Here is a 19576-nt window from a genome sequence, read left to right as displayed (position 1 = left end):
AACATAAAATAACAGCAATATACTATAGTACTGATGACGACTTTCATTTGCTCAGTTATAGCATGGGTTTCTGGTTTACTGTTCTCTGCTCTATTCTTGCATCTGGTTTTATCTAGTTTTATCTTCTTGCTGCTTAGATTATTGGCATATCTGCTTTAGTTGAAACCTTTCACTGCATTATAACTCTTTGCTTTTTGCATGTGATAAAAGTATTTTTATTCAAGTAGCAAATCTTTACTGAGGATCTATTATGGGCCCAGCACTGTGTCTCATATTGCCAACAGGCCATGAATAAGGTACTAGGTTGCTGGTCGACTTTGCTTGACCAGTGTGGTAAAAGTTGCCTGAGAGACTCCTCATGCACTGTGCTGAGATGACCAGTGCTGAGTCTAGACCAGAAGTTCATTCATTGCCTCCGTTCCTAAGACTGTCAACTGCCATGCCTGGACATCTGTTTGAAATGACACTAGACCTAAATGGTGAGAGTATGCCATGGGAGTCCATGTAGTCAAAGGTCAGTCATATCCTCCCTTGTCTGGGAAATAAGCCAGGAATACGAACTTGAAAAATGTGAGCTACTGTTAGAACCAGACTAGAGTTAGCAGAGGATGTGACTTGTATTCACAGTAAACACGTTTTTAAAAAGAAAATATCTAAAAATTTCTATTTGTTCTTTTGATATTTATCATTAGCATACTAACATAATGTTAAGATTACTAGACTATAAGTAATATTAGCTTGATTCTCAAGTTTGTGACTACTAAGCTGTCTAAAGTTTCTGTTTGGTAAATCTTCAGTTTAACAGAGAAGATGAAGTAATAAACGTTAGACAATGATACTTAATTCCAATAAATAACAAATAGAGAAAAATCCCTTCTTCTGGCTTTAACTGGAGATTTATTAGAAATTCATACTCCTGAAAGTATATCAAATGACAAATCTCAAAAGTAAAGTACATTTAAGTCAGCAGAGGTATAGCAAGAGGAATAATGTATTTATTAAGTTATTCAGATCAATTACTGTCTTCAAAATTTTGATGTTATGGTATTACCTATGCTAGATTTTTCTCTTTGTTATTCAGAACTCTTTTTACTATTGCAAAAATAATTATGAATAGTAACTGTCTGTTAAATTTTGAAAGCCACAAAATTAATGTAGCATCCATTTATTAAATAAGTGTATGAATATACAAAAGGGCAGTGACTAAAATAATTTTAGAAATCTTCAAAAATATATTTATTAAAAAATAAGTAACATTAAGTCAAGATTTTCAAAGTTTTAAATTTGCATAAGAATGTCAGCCTCTGTATTTTTCTTGTAGTTTAAATATCTGCACAGATAATAACGCTATTATTTTTCAAAAATACCTTAACGGATAAGCATGTATTTGGTAGGATGAGATATTAGTTAAATAATAGTAAAAATGTATTTTAAAGTAAGTTACACTGAATGAATCACCATCCTGAAAGTTTAAAACATGAAAGGCAAAATACAACAAAGTACAACAGTACAGTGTAGATTAAACTGTGAATAGCCTCTTGCAATGGAGGCTATTCACATCGCCTATATCATCATACATAGGCGATGATGAATTGTGCTTGAACTGGGCTGCTTGTTACACAGCTTCACAGGCATGTCCAGCTCTCACTTTGTAGCTGTGCTGAAGATGGATGGCTACTCCAATATGAAAGGAAGAAAACAGTACCTGCTCGATGGTCCAAGGATGCTCCTAACCTACCTGACGGCTTCTCCTCATTACAGTTCACGAGGTGTGGGTTTGCCTGATGCATCAGGAGAAGTTTCACCAGGTTTGTCTGAAATATTAAAGATAATTGAAACGGGAACCACCATGGCAGAAGCTAGGATTCATCAGTAAGTCATACACTGTGCTGTCCAACTAGCAGCCGGCATGAGACAGTATCAGCATTCCCACTCAGAAGTCCTTCCTGTCCCCTTTCCCAGTGCCTTTTCTAAAAATGTCAGAGACTCAAATTATTTCAGCCCTTTCTGGATTCAGAACAAAAATTATTTATCCAATAAGGATTTAATCACTGAAGATTTGAAAAGGACACTTTATAACTTTCAGGTTTATATTATACGTATTTTTAGGATGAGAAACTAGTTACATAACAGTAAAAATGTATTTTAAAGTAAGTTACACTGAATGAATCACTACACTGAAACTTTAAAACGTGAAAGGCAAAATACAACAAAGTACAACAGGACAGTGTAGACTACATGCCATAATATAACCCGAAAGTACACAAGCTATACTCCTTATGTGAGGAATTATATGGTATAGTGTGTTTTGTTCTGCTTTAATTGAGCAATTCATTGAAGTCGAACTTGTTGGCATTGTTCCTCTATGACAGCAACATGGGCAGTAGGAACCTAAAGTCACATTGGACCATTAAAAAAATGCAGTCTCAAGTTCTAACAGTTAAGTGACTTGATAAATTAACATATATTTTAAATTATTATAATATATCACACATATAAAGGGTATATATAATATACATGTGTTATTGAAAGGGCAATAATGAAATAAATTTCTGTATACTCCACTTTTAAAAATATGTACTCGACATTTTTTTTAATGACATCTTCATGTGTTTCTCCCCAAAACTATGCCTCTCTCTATTTCCCAGAGTTGGCCACTATCGTGACTTTTCGGCTAACCATTAATATCTTCTCTATATGTTTAGCACACACATATGGAAGTATCCCTAAGCAACATATTGCTTAATCTGTTTGTGACATTTATAGAAATGAAATCCTATTGTATAGATTCTTGCATGCCTTGTTTTCATGGCTTACCACGAAATTTTTGAGTCATCAGACTTGATGGGTTTAACCAAGGCTCATTCTTTTTCTTGGCTGCATGGAATAGTATTGTACAGATATATCACAATTGATCCACCTTTCTCCCAGTGAATATTCAAGCCATTTGCAGTCATTTATTTGTTTTTACAAATAATGTTCCCATAAGTATTCTCATTTATGTCTCTTAGTGCACACATACGATACTTTCTTCAGGATATATGTACTTAGAAATGAAATTGCTGGGATATCAGTTTGGACAGCATCAAAGTGACTAAATAGTGCTAATATATTTTTTTCCAAGAGATTGCTCAGATTTACACTCCTACTCCTAACAAGGCTTTCTGCTGCTCTACGTTCTACTTAATAGTTTTATTACCAGGCATTTACTTGTTGTTAAATTCTTGGGTGTAAAAGAATAGAGCATTGTGGTTTATGGCGCATTGCTTTGAAAATGGAGCAGGATTCTCCTGGATTTCTTTTTGGTATGATTTTATATAATGCTTTTTAAAGTTATTACTTTCTAGGGATTTGCCAGTTTTGCCTAAGTTTCCAAATGTGCTGGCATGATGTTGTTGGTTATATCTTCTTATTGTGCTTTTCCTTTTATTCTTTTTAATAGCTGTGCTGTTTGTGTAGTTACGTTTCCATTTGCATGCACACTATCAGTCATTTTGTGCATGCCCTATACATCTTTCTGACCAATATTTCCAAAACTTGGTTCATCTCATTAATGCTTACAAGAACCAATTTGAGGTATTGTTGATTTTTTCTATGGTAATTTTGCTTAACAGTTCAATCACTTTGGCTTTTATCTGTTTTATATTCTCATTTATGCATTCTGTGTTTGTTTTATTAATCTCTCTCTTTTTTATTTTTATTTATTATTATTATTATTTTTTGAGACGTTGTTTCACTTTCTCACCCAGGCTGGAGTGCAGTGGCACCATCTTGGCTCACCGCAACCGCCTTCTCCCAGGTTCAAGTGATTCTCGTGTCTCATCCTCCAGAGTAGCTGGGATTGCCAGCATGCACCACCGCACCTAGATAATTTTTATATTTTTAATAGAGTTGGGGTTTTGTCATGTTGGCCAGGATGGTCTTGAACTCCTAACCGCAAGTGATCAGCCCGACTTGGTCTCCCAAATTGCTGAGATTACACACGTGAGCCACCGAGCCTGGCCTGTTTTACTAATGTCTTAAAAACTTTGTAAGTTGTAACATTATTTTTCAAACTTGTCTTTTACAATATAGACATTTAAGGTTGCTATGCAACCTTAAAGGCTGTAAATTTTCAACAAGTGAAAATTACCACCACTTTCTTTATGTCTCAAATAGGGACAGAGAAAATGCAATTTTTTATCATGATTCTGTTCCAAATATTTCAAAATGGTCATTGTATGTCTTTTTGATTTATAGAGAATAGTAAGTCCTGAAATAATGTGTGTTTCTGTAATACAAAGTAGCTCATACTCAATTGATAAATGTTGGTGGTACTATTTTTTCCTAGGCAAGAGGAGTCAAAACAACGGAAGTCAAATCATAAAATTAAAAGACCTCAACTGTGTTGTGCTGGAAGCTGAAGCCGTCTTAGCTGTATTTCTACGAATATTCTTTTTTTAAACAATGAAGTAATTTAAAGGCAATAAAATGGACACTAATAAGCGCACAGTTATAAAATTTGGGCAAATGTGTGTACCTGTGTAATCAGCACCACAAATAAGATATAGAACATTTCTCATCACCAACAGTTCACCCCTGTCCCACTGTGGTCAGTGTTCATTACATACAAGAAAACACAGTGTGATTTATAGCACCCCAGATTAGTTTTGTCTATTCTTAAACTTCACATAAATAAAACACAGAAATGTATATGTTTGCCCAATATAATATTCTTGAGATTCGTCCATGCTTGTGCATGCATTGACACTTTCTCTCTTCATTGTTGAGTTGTAGTCCACTGTACAACTACATTACAATATGTTCATCATTTTCTTCTTGAGAGTTGAGCCATTTGTTTCTGGCTCTTTGAATAAGGGTACTATAGACATATGTCATTTCAGTCAATGTAGATTTTCATTTTTCTCTTTTGAACATTCTAAAATAGAATTCTGGGTAATCTGGTAAGTGTGTACTTAACTTTATAAGAAATTGCCAGAAAAGTTTACCAAGTGGTTTTACTATTTTTTTATCCTCATTGGCAATTTTGCCACATGCTCTCCAACACTTGATATTGTCATAGTAAAACAATTTTAGCCACTGAAGTACTATCTCACCGTAGGTTAATTTACATTTCCCTGATGACTAGTGACATTGAACACTTTCATGTGCTTAATGACCGTCTTTTGTGAATTGTCTACTCAATAATTTCTTGTCCATTTATTACTGCATTGTTTAACTTTTTACTATTAGTCTATCTGCACTTCTATATGATCTGGATGCATTTTTCGGATATATGTATTGTAGTGGGAAATCAGCAACTGGAGAGACCAAGTGGTGCTCAGGAGGGCGTATTTTAGGTGTACACTGGCTCAGCGGACAGGCATCCTGAAAGTCTGAGCAGCAAACAAAGAAAACAAACACCTTTTATGCACCTTGAGGCGGGAATTACATGATGCAGGAAGCTGGCTTACAAAAGCGAGAACAAAGCAGTTAATTATCAGGTGACATTCTTAGGACTCAGCTGACATATTGGGAAACATGTCTTGCAACTCATGCTTATGGATCGTGTGATCTTGCGGTTGCACAGCAAGAAAAACAGCTTACAGAACTTACAAAATATGTGGGGAAGAGATATGGTTAATGCTGCACAGACCTTACAGAGGAGCAGTTAATATTTTTTCTTAACTCTTACTTGGAGTGGGTGGGGGGGGAGGCGCTACTTCATGCCCATTCTAGCGTAAACTTAAACTGTAAACTTAATTTCTTTTAATTTTTCAACTTTAGTATTACATATATTTCCTCCCATTCTATGGCTTGCCTCGTCATATTCTAAAAAAATGTCTTTTGATGAGCAGAAAGACACTTTTATTTATTTTCTTTTAAGTACAATATCTGTACCTATTTTTATCTACTCAAAGTTCATCATAACATTATACTATAGTTTCTTCTGAAAGCTTTATAATTTTAACTTTTATATTTGTGGTCCATTTCAAGTGAGTTTTTGTGAATGCCATGTAAAGGCCCGGATGGTCCAGCACCATTTGTTTTTCAGCAACATTTGTGGATTAGACCATTTTTTCTTATTGAATTGCCTTGAGACTTTCATAGGAAATCAACTGGCTTGTTATGTTCATTTGCAGCCACTATATTTTAGGTTCCATTGATCTACTGGTCTACCCTTGCTGTATTACCTAACAACTTTATGTGTATAGATTTATAGCAAGTTTTGAAATCTTACAAGTGGAAGACTTATAGTAAGTCTTGAAAAAAGTCTGTGTCTTATTCCTTCAAGAATATTTTGTCTATTATAGGTACTTTGCATTCCATAATTTTTAGGATGAATTTTCCAATTTCTGTAAAAAAAGACTGCCAGGCTTTAGGTTGGGATTGTTTTAAATAGGTAGCTACTATATTAGTTTGATATGCCTTAACAAATCACCACAAGGTTCGTGGCTTAAACAATAAAAATGTATTGTCTTACAATTCCGTAGGTCAGAAGTCTGACACAGGTATCACTGGGCTGACACCAGGGCTCTGGTAGCATGTTCCTTTCTGGCTATAAGGGAGAATTTGTTTCTGGCTTCTCCAGTTTTGAGGTCACCCACATTCCTTGGTTAATGGTCCCTCCCCTTCCACCATCTTCAAAGCAGCAATATTGCATGTCTCTGACCATTTTTCCACAGTCACACCCCCTCTGTCTCTCAGCCAAGAACAAGTCTCTGCTTCTAAGGTCCCATGTGATTACACTGGGCCCAGCTAGAGAATCCAGGAAAATCTTTCCAGCTTATGATCCTTACCTTAGTTACAATGCAAAGTTCTTTATTTAGCCTTGTAATATATTGACAGGTTCTGCAGATTAGGACATGGACATCGTTGGGGGCACTATTCTGCCTTCCCAGATACCTTAACAATATTCAGTGTCTCAGTGACAACTGCATATCAGTGAGTGTGGCTTACCTCTCTATTTGCATAAGTTTTCAATTGTCACTGCAACATTTTGTAGTGTGAAGTGTACAAATATTGCACATTATTTGTTAAACATATTACTATCTATGTTATGCTTGCAACACTACTGTAAAAAAATTGATAAATTCATTTAACGGTTCTAATTTTTAAAGTTTTTTGGAGATTCTTTGTTATTTTCATTATCCTTTCTCCTTTCCTAACCTTGCCTTTCATTTTCATTTCTTGCATTATTTTACTTGTTAGAATGACAATGGTTTCTTCAATCTGCGGTGGGGTTTGTTTGTTTGCGTTTGTAACATTTTCTGCGGCATTTTTCATTCATGCTAAGCATTTTGCCCAGGCATTCCAAGAGATCTCCTTAAATAATTATGGCTCTTGCCAGTGTTCTCACTATAAAATTAATTAGGTTTTCAATAGTATGCCCTATTGCTAGATTCCCTACAGGCCCATTCAAAATTAGTGTTTGGTTTTGCAGAACACAAATTATTTCAGTAGTACTTATTCATGTTATAGCAGGGTGCTTATATTTAGAAGTTATTTTGACTTCCAAATATATCATTTGCTAAAGAAAGAGAAGCTATCTTTAAATTTGAAAGATAAAATATATATTGTAGGTTCCCAGGACATTAAAATAGTTGCAAGAATGATTATTGCTTTATATTAAAGATTCGAGGCATTTTCTTGCTTTTATATCATATGTCAGAAATGAAGGAAGGAAGGAAGGAAGAAAATGAAAGAACAAAAAAATAAAATATGGACTAAGGTAGGGAAAAATTAAGGCAGGAGGAAGGGAAAGAAATTCAGAAAGAAAAGAAAAACAATGAAAGTCAAAAATTAGTTAAGATTGCCTTTGTTTTCCACAAATTTGAAAGAATGACAATAATGCTAAAGCTTTTATATCTTTGCAAAAAGGTTAGAGTATCAGAGAGTCTAATAATTATGTTGCATTACTAAATTCAATTTGCTCTTTATAGAACTCCAAATAAAATCATGTGCAATCTCCCAACAAACTACTGTTCTCTACAGCTTCAACTGCAGAAAGCATTTAAATCATAAAAGTAAATGTTTCCTACAAGAAAATCTTTAACACTAAAAGTAATTCCATTTTATTTCAGGCCTGTAAAAATAAACATTCATGTGTGAAATAAGGAAGTGTCTCCTACTAGGGGAATTCCTTTCTTTTCGTAAAGTCAATATTTCCTATGTGCTTCCAATTAGAAATCACTGAGGCACTTCACAAAACTGAATTAAGCAGGCCAGGGCTAATTCCAATTACTCTACACTGGAACATCTGTTTTAACCTCACAAAACATCTTTAGGTAAATTACTTAAAATGTGAGTAGGTAGAGTGTGCTCTTCAACTGCAACTCATCTTTGCTATTAAAAGAATTTCATAATCAGCAAAGTTATCAGAGGTTAAGGTGACTAATATTGAGAGAGAGAGAGAGAGTGTGTATGTGTTGTGTGTCCGTATAAAAGGAAACACTAAGTGGCTAACAAAGAAAGTGTATTTAAGCTGAAATTTGAATTAATATTAGTTACTGGATATAGACTTTACTTATTCTTCAAATAGTTGTATTTCAGTGTGGCTAAATTTATCAAGATTAATTTCTTGAGAGTCAAAGTATCTCTTTAAAAAGTTAAAATATAGCAGTGAGTATTTGGAGCCAGCACTCATTCCTTCCTAGTTCAGAAGCTAAAAATGATTGATTTAATTTAATAAAGAGGAAAATATAATGTTAAAGTCTCTCAGAAACTCAGCACTTGCATACCCCACTTGAATTACATATACCTAAGCTCAATGGTGCATACTCTACCTTGCAATGAGTAAATGTCTCTAACTCTAAGAACCATGTGAACTATTTCAGATATAATATTTTAGAAAGTCTAATACATTACTACTTTTAATGATTCAACTATGATTTCTTATTAACCAAACAGTTCTGCCCTCATACCACAAAATAAATACTTTCTAATCACTGCAGTTTTCCATGTAATTGTCCTTGTATTTCTTTTCTGAAACCCTCCTCTTTTATTTACATTCACAAATCTCATAATCCTCCTTTGCCCGTGTCCAACCCCTTCTCAGTCTCCTTTTATGGAACTTTCCTTTTATACAGTTGTCATAGTTGTATTTGTGTAGCTATAACAGAATATCTGAGACTGGGTAATTTATAATGAACAGAAATTTATTGCTCACAGTTCTGGAGGTTGGGAAGTCTAAGATCAAAGTGCCAGCAGGCCTTAGTCTCTCTTCTTTCAAGATGCCCCATTAAATGTTGCACCCTCCAGAGGGAAAGATCATTATATCCTCACATGGTGGAAAAGCAGGAGAGAGAAACACTCCTGCAATTTCTTTTTATAGTCGTATTAATCCTTTCATGAGGGTGAAACCCTCATGACCTAAACACCCCTCATTAGGCCTCACGTCCTAATTTTGCTGCACTGGGGATGAATTTTGAAACACACAAATTTTGGGGGGACACATAGCAACCATTAAATACGATGTTGCTCACAAGATATTGCCTTTGGTTGAAATCCCTTTCATTTGTGCATGATTTCTTTTAGTAATACATCCCAAATGCAAATTATTTCCAGTGCTACCAAAGCCCTTGCATGTGCCCGGGTTTCTCTTGGAAATCTCCAGGATGATTTCCTGCAAGAACCAGTCTCAAGTGGCGTGCGCACTCACCTACTGCTCGCACATTTATTCAGTGATCATTAGGGCATTTATTGATTCTCTTATTAAATAAATAGTAACTTAGCCAGTATTCTGTGTTGGCTCCTGTCTGAGATATCATGATATTTTGATAAGCCAAACAAATGTTCCTGCATTCACTTCTTACAGACTAAAAGGTGATACAGATGAATGAACTGACAACTACAGCAAGTTGTGGTAAGGCTGTGTTTATGATACGGGATATGCAGGGTGCTTGTACAGGGACAGGAGAGGAACCGTCATATGCAAATTCTGAGCATTAGGAAAGACGGCCAGTGAAGTGACATCTCAATGTAGCCGTGCAAGGTAAAATTTAACAATTTCAGGAAGAGCAAAGAATAGGCTATATGTGGTGGTGCATTCTAGAAATGAAGATACATTCAGTATAGCTTTAACCTCACATATGGTGGGGTGAGGCAGGAGAAATAAAACACGAGACTTAAGCAGGGCCTCTGACACATGGGGACTTATAAATGGTGCTAAGGAATAAGTATTTTATTTCAACAGCAATGGAAAGGATACTGTGTTGACACAGTGTGACTATGTCTGCATGTAGAATGATTACTGTAGCCTCGTCATTGACAGAAGAGTAGGGGAGGGGGATAAAAACCTGTTAGAGGCTGATGGGTTAACCCAGATGTAGAGATGCTAGTGTCCTGGGTGAGGGGAGAGGCAGTGAGGAGGCACAGATTGACTGGTGGTGATTATAGCTTAAGTATCTCAACACGGTCCACTGGGGTAGGAGTTTGTAGGCTCAGTGTTCTGTTAGGCATGAGAGAGGAGAGAGAGGTAGGAAAATGGCAAAGGACTAGTTTCGTGGTGAATAAATGACAAAACAGAAGAGCAACAGATGGGGATGGGAAAGAGAAGATGATGGTTTTTTTTTTAAACAGGTGGTGTTAGAGGACAGAAAAAAAGAGACTGCCCCTGGGTATACACAGATGCAGAATTTGGGAGAGGAACAGAGAGGAGGCTTGGGTAGCCATGAGCATGTAGACAGCATTTGAAGCTGAGGGTGTGAGAATATTTCTCAAAGACATGGCAAACATCAAATAGGAGCCTAGGATGGCACATGAAGCTTGTTAATACTCCATGGTCAGAGGGGTAGGGGCATAACCAGACTGTTTTCTCCAAAGCAAAGAAGAAATAAGTCACAAAAAAATTAAAGTTCTGAATATAGCTTAATTTTTATATACTTGGGTAAAAATGTATTTGAGAATAAAAATGGGTTTTTAAACATTAAGATGTATGAGTTATGTCATACAAAATACTTTGGGAAACAAAAATACTTAGATTCCAGCATTTGTACAAATATTTTCTTATCTTTGGGTGTAGTATTGCCAATTCTGTTGTAAATACTAAATACAGTAAATACATACAAGACTAGAATGAAATTTTACTTCACGTACAACTCATGAAAGAGTTGTAAAACCAAAAGACTTATTGCTCACATAATTTATTCAGTTCCTAGTTTTTGAAAGAACAAGCATCTCTTTTGTTTTCCACTGCAAAAGTTAATATATTTATAAAAGGCAGTTTTAAAATATGTACATCATCCCACTATAAATGTAAATAATAAGTACAGTTATAGATTGTGAGCTACCTCCTTCTCCATAAAGGTTTTTACATTTATAAGGTCTTTATAAGAGTGAAATTACTGTGAATGTCTCTAAAAATGCCATTAGTCTCTCTAAAATGTTCACATTTCTAATGCTTTTTCCCCTAAGCACAGATACAATATATTTACAGCAAATTTCTTCAGAGAGAGTTATAAATCTTCCATGCATATAAATTGATATTCAGATAAACCTGTTTCTAAAATATAATTTCCAAAGTGCATACTAAATGACATCTTTTTGGGAGAACAATTTTTTAGAATAATTCTAGGTGTCATATACTATTTTTCTTGGTGAAATAATTGAGATGCAATTTACTCAAAATCTTCTATTATCATAAATCTCCAGTTGTTTTTTCAGTCTGAGTAAAAGAAGAGTATCTTGGTTTTGATGCCTTATATTCTGAAACAAAAGCCTCATCTACACTCAGTATTTCCAGTTTTGCACCTGATTCTGTGTTGGTTGCCTTTGTCTTTTGGTCACTGTGCTGGACAATGGGATAGCACAGTGGAGAACTCAAAGTCTGTCATTCTGAAGCATGCATTCGAGTGGAGACAGTAGTTGACTAGGCTTAATGGAACAAAGTAGTAAAGACATATGATCTTCAGACACTTTCCTCAGTACTAAAATGTATCAGAAGTTAGAAAATTAAAGGCAAGTCTAGCGAAGCAGAGGATAAAAATAATGTGTTTTAAAAACCTGCCTCATCTGCACATTGTAAATGGCCATTTCTGGAAACCTTTGAGTAAGATATCTGTCTGTACCAATCTAGCAACCATCAATGGATCAGGACACGTGCTGACTGATGATCCATACACACACGAGGCATTCACCCTCATGATTCGCAAAAATCTGCTGAACTAAGTAAAAGTCTCCCCTTTCTATAGATGTTTATGGTTCTCAATAATTGGTGGCCCCAAGGTTGGGCTCTGTGGAAAAAGAACAATCAAGGCTTGTTGAGTCCACAGTCAGTGAGTGGTGGGGCTGGTACCCAGCGCTGGCCCTTTCTATTCCAGTGAGAAGGCCATGGAGGCCTCAAAACAAAGCTGGCATAAATGCCCGATATAGTTTGGATGTTTGTCTGCACCAAATCTCATGTTGAATTGCAAGCCCCAGTGTTGGAAGTGTGGCCTGGTGGGGGTGATTGGGTCATGAGGCAGATGTCTCATGGTTCAGTGCTGTCCTCACGATAATGAGTGAGTTCTCAAAAGATCTCGTTGTTTAAGTGTGTGGCATCTGCTGCCCGCCCGAAGCACACATCCCCCCAACTCTCTTTCTGCTCCTGCTTCCACCGTGTGATGTGCCTGTTCTCACTTCGCATTCTGCAATGAGTCAAAGCTCCCTGAGGCCTCCCCAGAAGCCCAGCAGATGCCAGAGCCATGCTTGTACAGTCTGCAGACTGTGAGCCAATTAAACCTGCTTTCTTTATAAATTACCCAGTCTCAGGAAGTTATAACAATGCAAAAACTGCCTAATGCAATCCCTTAAATAAGCAGAATCAAATGCATGAGAAAATAGAAGGAAGTATATGAAAGCTAGGGTGTGCTTAAATTTTCAGGTCAACTGTTTTGTAGCTGGTTTTGAAGAAATGAAGTAGTTGGGAAGTGTTTCTTAATTGACTTATCACGAATAAATGATGAATGTTGGAAACCTAGTGGGCACACTGGAGAGGGAGTAATAAAAACAATCTTAATTCCTTTGCATCTGACAAAGTCAACATGGCTTCTGAAGCATAGTTGTCATGTAAGTTCATGACTGTGTTTCTCTAATTTGAAAGAACAGATTTTAAAAAGTTTGGGAAGTTTTTGGAATGTGACAGGTAAAGGCAGGTAATAACACTGATAGCCACTAATTCTCTGCCTTATCATTCGGTGATTCCTGTGTCTTATGACTTTTGAGGGACAGGATTCTCTAGGAAGGTTTCTGAAAGAAGTGACAATTAGATTGGGCTTATGTTTCCTCTACCACTGACGCATGGCATGTATCATGTGTGGCATATATGTTAATCATTAAAGGGTTTTTAAATTGTTAAATCTAACTATATAAATTAACATTTAAAAATCCATTTTCATCACTCAAACTAATTACAGATTTTTTTTTTACCACATAACACAAATTTTATCTGGCTGATCTTGTCTCTCAATTCTTACTATATAGTACAGCTTTACTAGAAGCATAATTTCCTAGATAGAAGCTTCCATTTCTGGCAGGGCACAGTGGCTCACGCCTGTAAACCCAGCACTTTGGGAGGGCAAGGCAGGTGGATCACCTGAGGTCAGGAGTTCGAGACCAGCCTGGGCAACATAGCGAAACCCTGTCTCCACTAAAAATAGAAAAAATTAGCCAGGCGTGGTGGTGAGCGCCTGTAGTCCCAGCTACTTGGGAGGCTGAGGCACAAGCACTGCTTGAACTCAGGAGGCGGAGGTTGCAGTGATCTGAGATCACACCACTGCACTATAGCCTGGGCGAAGAAAAAGAAGGTTCTATTAAAAAAAGAAGGTTCATTAAAAAAAAAAAAAAAGCAAAGAAGAAGATTCTATTTCTGTAGGTTTCTTATGGGCCTCTGGAAGGTCTATGCCTAGTTTTCATAGAGGACTCAACCTCCGAAATTGTAGGGATACTTTTTGTGTCTATGCATTTCCGAGAAAAAGGTCAGTAGCTTCATCTGATGGCTTGAGGGATAAAATTTCTGATTCTAATCAGAATTTTGGATTCTAATCAGAATCTAATTTTTTCTGCCTTGGTCATTACAGCTTCCAGGAGGTGGAAAATAAATATCTAGATTCTCCTTATGAGTCAGGAAAAACTGATTTCATTTAGTCACCCTCAACATGTAGAGCCAAAGATTGCAATAGACACTTTATAATAGAACAGTTGCAGAAATGTATACTCATTTCCTTGCTTTTCAGGTGGGTTTCATGTGAAAATAATGATAAATTAATTTTCTTTTATCATTCTTTACCAAGCTTAACAAGACTTTAAGAAATTAGTATTTTTAGAAGAAGAAACAGCTGCTTTAAAATTCACCAACTTAGACTTTTCTTCCTGCTCCTCCCCATTAATTATGACAATAACCCTGGGAAGAGCAAGCAACTCAAAAAGAACTGGTGGAGGAGACAGTACAATGGACGGCTCAGAAATTTAAAAGCATCATGATGGAATATTATGAGCAAATATATTGAACCAATGGGATAGCCTCGAAGAAACTGATACATTCCTAAAAACATACAATCCATCAAGACTCTATCAAGGAGAAATAAAAAGCTGGAACAGACCAGCAACAAATAAGGAGACTGAATCACTATAGAAGCACAATTCAGGGATATTTAGTAGACCCTTAAATATATTTATTGAATAAATGGATCTTTTTTTACAGGAGGTGCTGTCAAAACAAACAATGTTCTTGTTTGTTTGAAAGAACTTCCCCACGCAATATGATTTTTTTCTAAAATACGTGAAATGCAAACTCTTTCCATCCTTTTGATAGTTACACTACTGAAATTTATGATAGATTATTTTACATAATGATTAGTCTCTTAAAGATCTACCTTACTACAAATTTACTAGATGTGATTGTTACCCCAGAGTAATGTTCTGAAATGAACACATTAACTTAAATCTCCATATAGTGTAAAACTAAGTTACTTTTCCTACTATTGCCATGAATAAAATATTAGCTGTAGAAAACACATAATTATTACAGTTTTCACGAGACTGCAAGCATGTGAAGTCTATATAATATGAAAAACATTTTAACTCCGTATTATGACAAATGTTTACAGATTTTGATTATTTCTTCAATGACTTGACTACAATATTCAGATACATAAGGAACATGTTTTTGTGTGCTCTTGTATAAGCATTTTCCTTTAACCATAAAAATATTTGTTCAGTAAGAAGATACTATTAAAAGTCAAATTACAATAATGATTAGTACATAATTTAAAATCAAATCAAAATTGAATATGAAATTATTCATTAATTATATAAAATTATTTTTTAAAGAATTCAGCAAATCACTCTACCTGGCCATATTTGGCTGCCAAGTGGAGGGGAGTCCAGTACTGATCATCTACTATGTTGAGGTCTCCACCATGTTCCAGGATAAGAGACACCACCTCCTTGTAGCCACTCGCACACGCCATGTGTAACTGCAGCGAAGAGACATCTTATTATTCATTTTTTTAAAGTAGTGATATTCATGCAGTTCACTCAGTGGTTTAAAGAGAGCTACTTAATGAAATGGTGGATCTAAAATACAGAGACCATAAAAACAAAAGAACATACATGCAATTTTATTTATTTGGTATAAATGGGTGTAATTATCAGTCTTTGAAAGTACGCTTATGTTTATTAATTTTCCTTCCAACTTTGATAGTGTGCACTTTTTCATGTAACTCCCATCCCCCTCCGAGTTCCATTTCAATGCAATCTGAATATTTTAAAATACAGAATATAATAATTGAAAAGCTTACCACTTCTTGCCCAAAGGTAAAATATTTGCTGATTAGCTCTATATTCCAGGCATTGTATTGGTGCTATAGAAAGTGATTCAAAGAATAACTAAAAACAGGAAATGTGGTCATTGTGATGCTTCTGTATGTGTAAAAGGCACAGAAACACTGAAAAGGATTAACTAATCCCGGCGGCTTAAAAATGATTGTGTAGCTACCATTGTAACATTCTCCCAGTTTTAGTTTCTTTTTTAATTATATTTTTGAGACAGGGTCTCTCTCTGTCACCTAGGCTGGAGTGCAGTGGTGGAATCATGTCTTACTGCAGCCTTAATCTCCAGGGCTCAAGTGATCCTTCCACCTCTCCCTACTAAGTAGCTGGGAATACAGGTACGTGCCACTAAACCCAGCTAATTTTATTTATTTATTTATTTATTTATTTATTTATTTATTTATTTTGGTAGAGACTAGTTTTAACCATGTTGTGTGTTACCTAGACTAGTCTTGAACTCCTGGGGTCAAGCAATCCATCTGGCTTGGCTTCCCAAAGTGCTGGGGTTACAGGCATGAGCCACCACGTCCAGCCCCAGATTAGTTTTTTAATGGAATCTTAAGTTTAGAAATAAGGCCTTTGGAACAATAATGATGAGATCGGGGTTTGGAGAATTTTTTACATTTTTCAGGTAAGGGAATTCCTGTTTCTAAGGTAGCAGCCTTTATTTCTATATAAACTATCATCACACTTAAATGACGTTACTAAGCAACTACATGATTTATTTTATAAACATAAGAATTAGGAGGAAGAAACTATCAGAAAAGAAAGAAAAAAACCTTAAAAGTAGTAAAATCAATGCCATCTTCTAGGTTTGATAGCATGGAATTTTGTAGCTCTGTTCCATTGCGTTTTTATTACAAAGACAAAATTAAAATCAAAAAGGCTTACTCAATGTGTACATTTTGATAAAATCTAACAAAAAACATTTATTTTTATAGCCTTGGACCTAATTAGGCTCTTCAATCTACGGAGTGTAAATATATGTTTATTTCTTGTAACTCAGCTACATTAGAATAAATATATTCATCTAAATTAAGACACTGTTTCACATAGATTTTCCCATGCTTGCTACATACAGAATTAATCTTATTAATATTCTAGGAAACAGTCCTCAAAATGATATATCCCTAAGTATTTTAGAAAATATAATTTTACATACTTGCTTTCCTAGAGAATTGATCTATTCATCTGCTTCTAAATTGATTCTACATTATTTGAATAATCAGTAAATGATTGGCAGTTACTCTGTGCTATATGCAATAATCTGAATCTCAGAAGATACTAATTTTTAGCATAAAGCAGAGTCTACAAATGGAATCAAGAATGAATCCATTTTCTGGTTAGCAATTGATACTAACAATGTCAAGTTCACAGGGCCAATCCCTGCAGGATTAGATTTGCTTTCCATACAACAAAAATTGGCTCTCACCATTTAGAACTTAGTCCAACCCTGGGCCAGTTACCACAAGCACAGCTGGGAAGGAAGACTAGAAGTCCTGGCTCACTCACTAGAGACTCTATCCAAAGTGTTACTACCAGTGACCTTTGTGGAGGCTGGCAAGTTTACCTCTAGGTAATCCCAAAACCAAAATAAACAAACAAATGAAAACCCTAATTGAATACTTCTACTTAATCACATGAGATAACCATCTTTTCAATTATCACAATACAATAGCAGGAGTTAAGAGCATTATTTTGAGTCTACTGGCAATCAACTTCTGAATCCATAAGCAAACAGGTAGCCTCTGTGGGATATAGTTTCTCATCACTAAGAACATGTTAGACCTAGAGTTAAAAGATTAAAAACAACAACAACAACAACAAAAATGTCTATTTATGAAATGGAATTTATACTGCTACTACTTGTCCTGACTGTGACTAGAGGATATCAGGTGCCCAACTGCAACCGTGTTGATCCCTGTGGTGTCTCAGAACATTCCTCTCCTGCTACTTTAAGGGCCTTGTGAGAAACACAGAGGTGGTTATCATTTCTGCTGTGAACTAGCAGCAGCATATTAGCAAACACAGTTCCCACGAAAAATTACAATTTGGAAATCACCTATCTAGCTACAAAGCAGGACAGGTGGTCAGAGTGGCTTCTAAAACATTAGGTATAAAAGCCATGAGTTATTTCTTCTAATCTTTACCATCTGTGACATGATTGTTGCCCTTATTTCGCAGATGGAGAAGCAGTGGTTTAGAGTTTAGGTAACTGGCCCAAGGAAGAAGCATGGTCACTGAGATCCGAGGCCACGCTCTGCAGCCTCCAGCACTCAGATTTGAAATAGCACAGAAGAGTGGACACACAGTGAGGTCAAGCCACAAGGATAACACTAACATACTGAGGCTCCTAATACATCTTGCATTCATACCATCATTTTTGTATGTTAATATAATTTTTTTCTTATTTCTGTAAACCACTTCTATGTCCCTCACCCTTCCACATACTAATTTTATACTAACATTTTAGTCTCTGGATGATACACAATATCTATATGCTTGCTTCGGCTTTCACATGGCTCTCCATCAGTGCAGGCACAGTCTTGTTTGGTAAATGTGGCATATTGCCTCCTGGTATGCTTTGCAAAACCATCACCAAGTCCTAGTGTTTTTCAGCTATGAAAGCACAGGAGCATCCCAGGCTCCACATTTGGGAGTCTGAGTCTACTCTAGAAGGGATCTCCTGTAAAACTGCACCCTAACACACACATACCCAGTGTGATGCAGGCCTGGGTAAAAACAGACAACAGGGTCATTTGGTCATTAGAACATCTTCTCTTCTTATGATCCCATATAAGGATCAGTTTTCATTGCATCCGGTCAAAGCCCCCAACACTGTGCCCATTTCATATTACAGCATCTCAGTCTTTGACAGCCTATTCGTTTCATTTACTGATAGTGTTAATTACTAGAAAACATACTATGGACTACCAATTATTTCTGAAGTTTGAGATTTTCATTTTCCCAAATAAAAGATAGTTCTAATATTTGAAAAACAGTACCTCAACCCGATATTTATAGAAATTAAAATAAGTAGCACTATCATTGTTTTCAGTGTTGGTTCTCAGCTGGATCAGTTGCTGTGGACAGGGTTTAAGGCAGCACAGAGCAAATGTCCACAGATGAATACCAAGATGGCCCCGCCTGGTTTCAACAGCAAAACACTCTTGGGCCCTTTCAAGCATGTATTCAGGTAAAATCCAGAAAGGTTTTTCTAACTTTAAATTACTTTGTATTTATTTTTAAGAGTTTAAGATATGTAAAATATAAAAAGACACTAAAGATACTGACAATTGGACTTTCTAGATAAATGCTTCGCTTCTCAGATTCTGGTCATTTATTTCTATTTAATGATGCCACTCCCTTGATAAAAGTAGGCCCCTCAAACAGCTGAATAACAAGAAAACAAATAACCCAATTTAAAAATGGCCAAAGGGCTTGAACAGACATTTATCAAAAGAAGATATACAATTGGCTAATGGGCTCAAGAAAAAATGCTCAGCATTACTAATCATTAGGGAGCTGCAAATTAAAACTACAATGAAATATCACCCATACCTGTTTGGATGGCTGTTCAAAAAGATGACAAGTAAGTGTTGGCAAGGACACAGAGAAAGGGGAATATCTGTATGTTACTGGTAGAAATGTAAGTTAGCACAGCCATTATGGAAAATGGTATAGATATTCCTCAAAAAACTAAAAATACAGCTACCTTATGATCCAGAAACCCCACTCTGGTATATATCCTAAGGAATGGAAGTCGCTATGTCATAGGGATATTCAT

General features: G+C 35.9%; 1 protein-coding gene across 1 annotated transcript in view; it reads right to left on the bottom strand.

The window, feature by feature from the left end:
• Nucleotides 1-19576, bottom strand: part of MYO16 (myosin XVI) — a 583910-nt gene that overhangs the window by 386825 nt on the left and 177509 nt on the right. The window contains exons 7-8 of the mRNA XM_019039479.4: nucleotides 15309-15434; nucleotides 1739-1814 (exon numbers count right to left, since the gene is read on the bottom strand). Of these exons, the coding sequence (XP_018895024.4) occupies nucleotides 1739-1814; nucleotides 15309-15434 (202 nt within the window). The remainder of the gene's footprint in view (nucleotides 1-1738; nucleotides 1815-15308; nucleotides 15435-19576) is intronic.

Source organism: Gorilla gorilla, chromosome 14 (assembly GCF_029281585.2).
Source record: "Gorilla gorilla gorilla isolate KB3781 chromosome 14, NHGRI_mGorGor1-v2.1_pri, whole genome shotgun sequence".
NCBI classification, from domain to species: Eukaryota; Metazoa; Chordata; class Mammalia; order Primates; family Hominidae; genus Gorilla; species Gorilla gorilla.
Note: the sequence above shows the minus strand (reverse complement) of the source record. Positions and strands in the feature narration are given on the sequence as shown.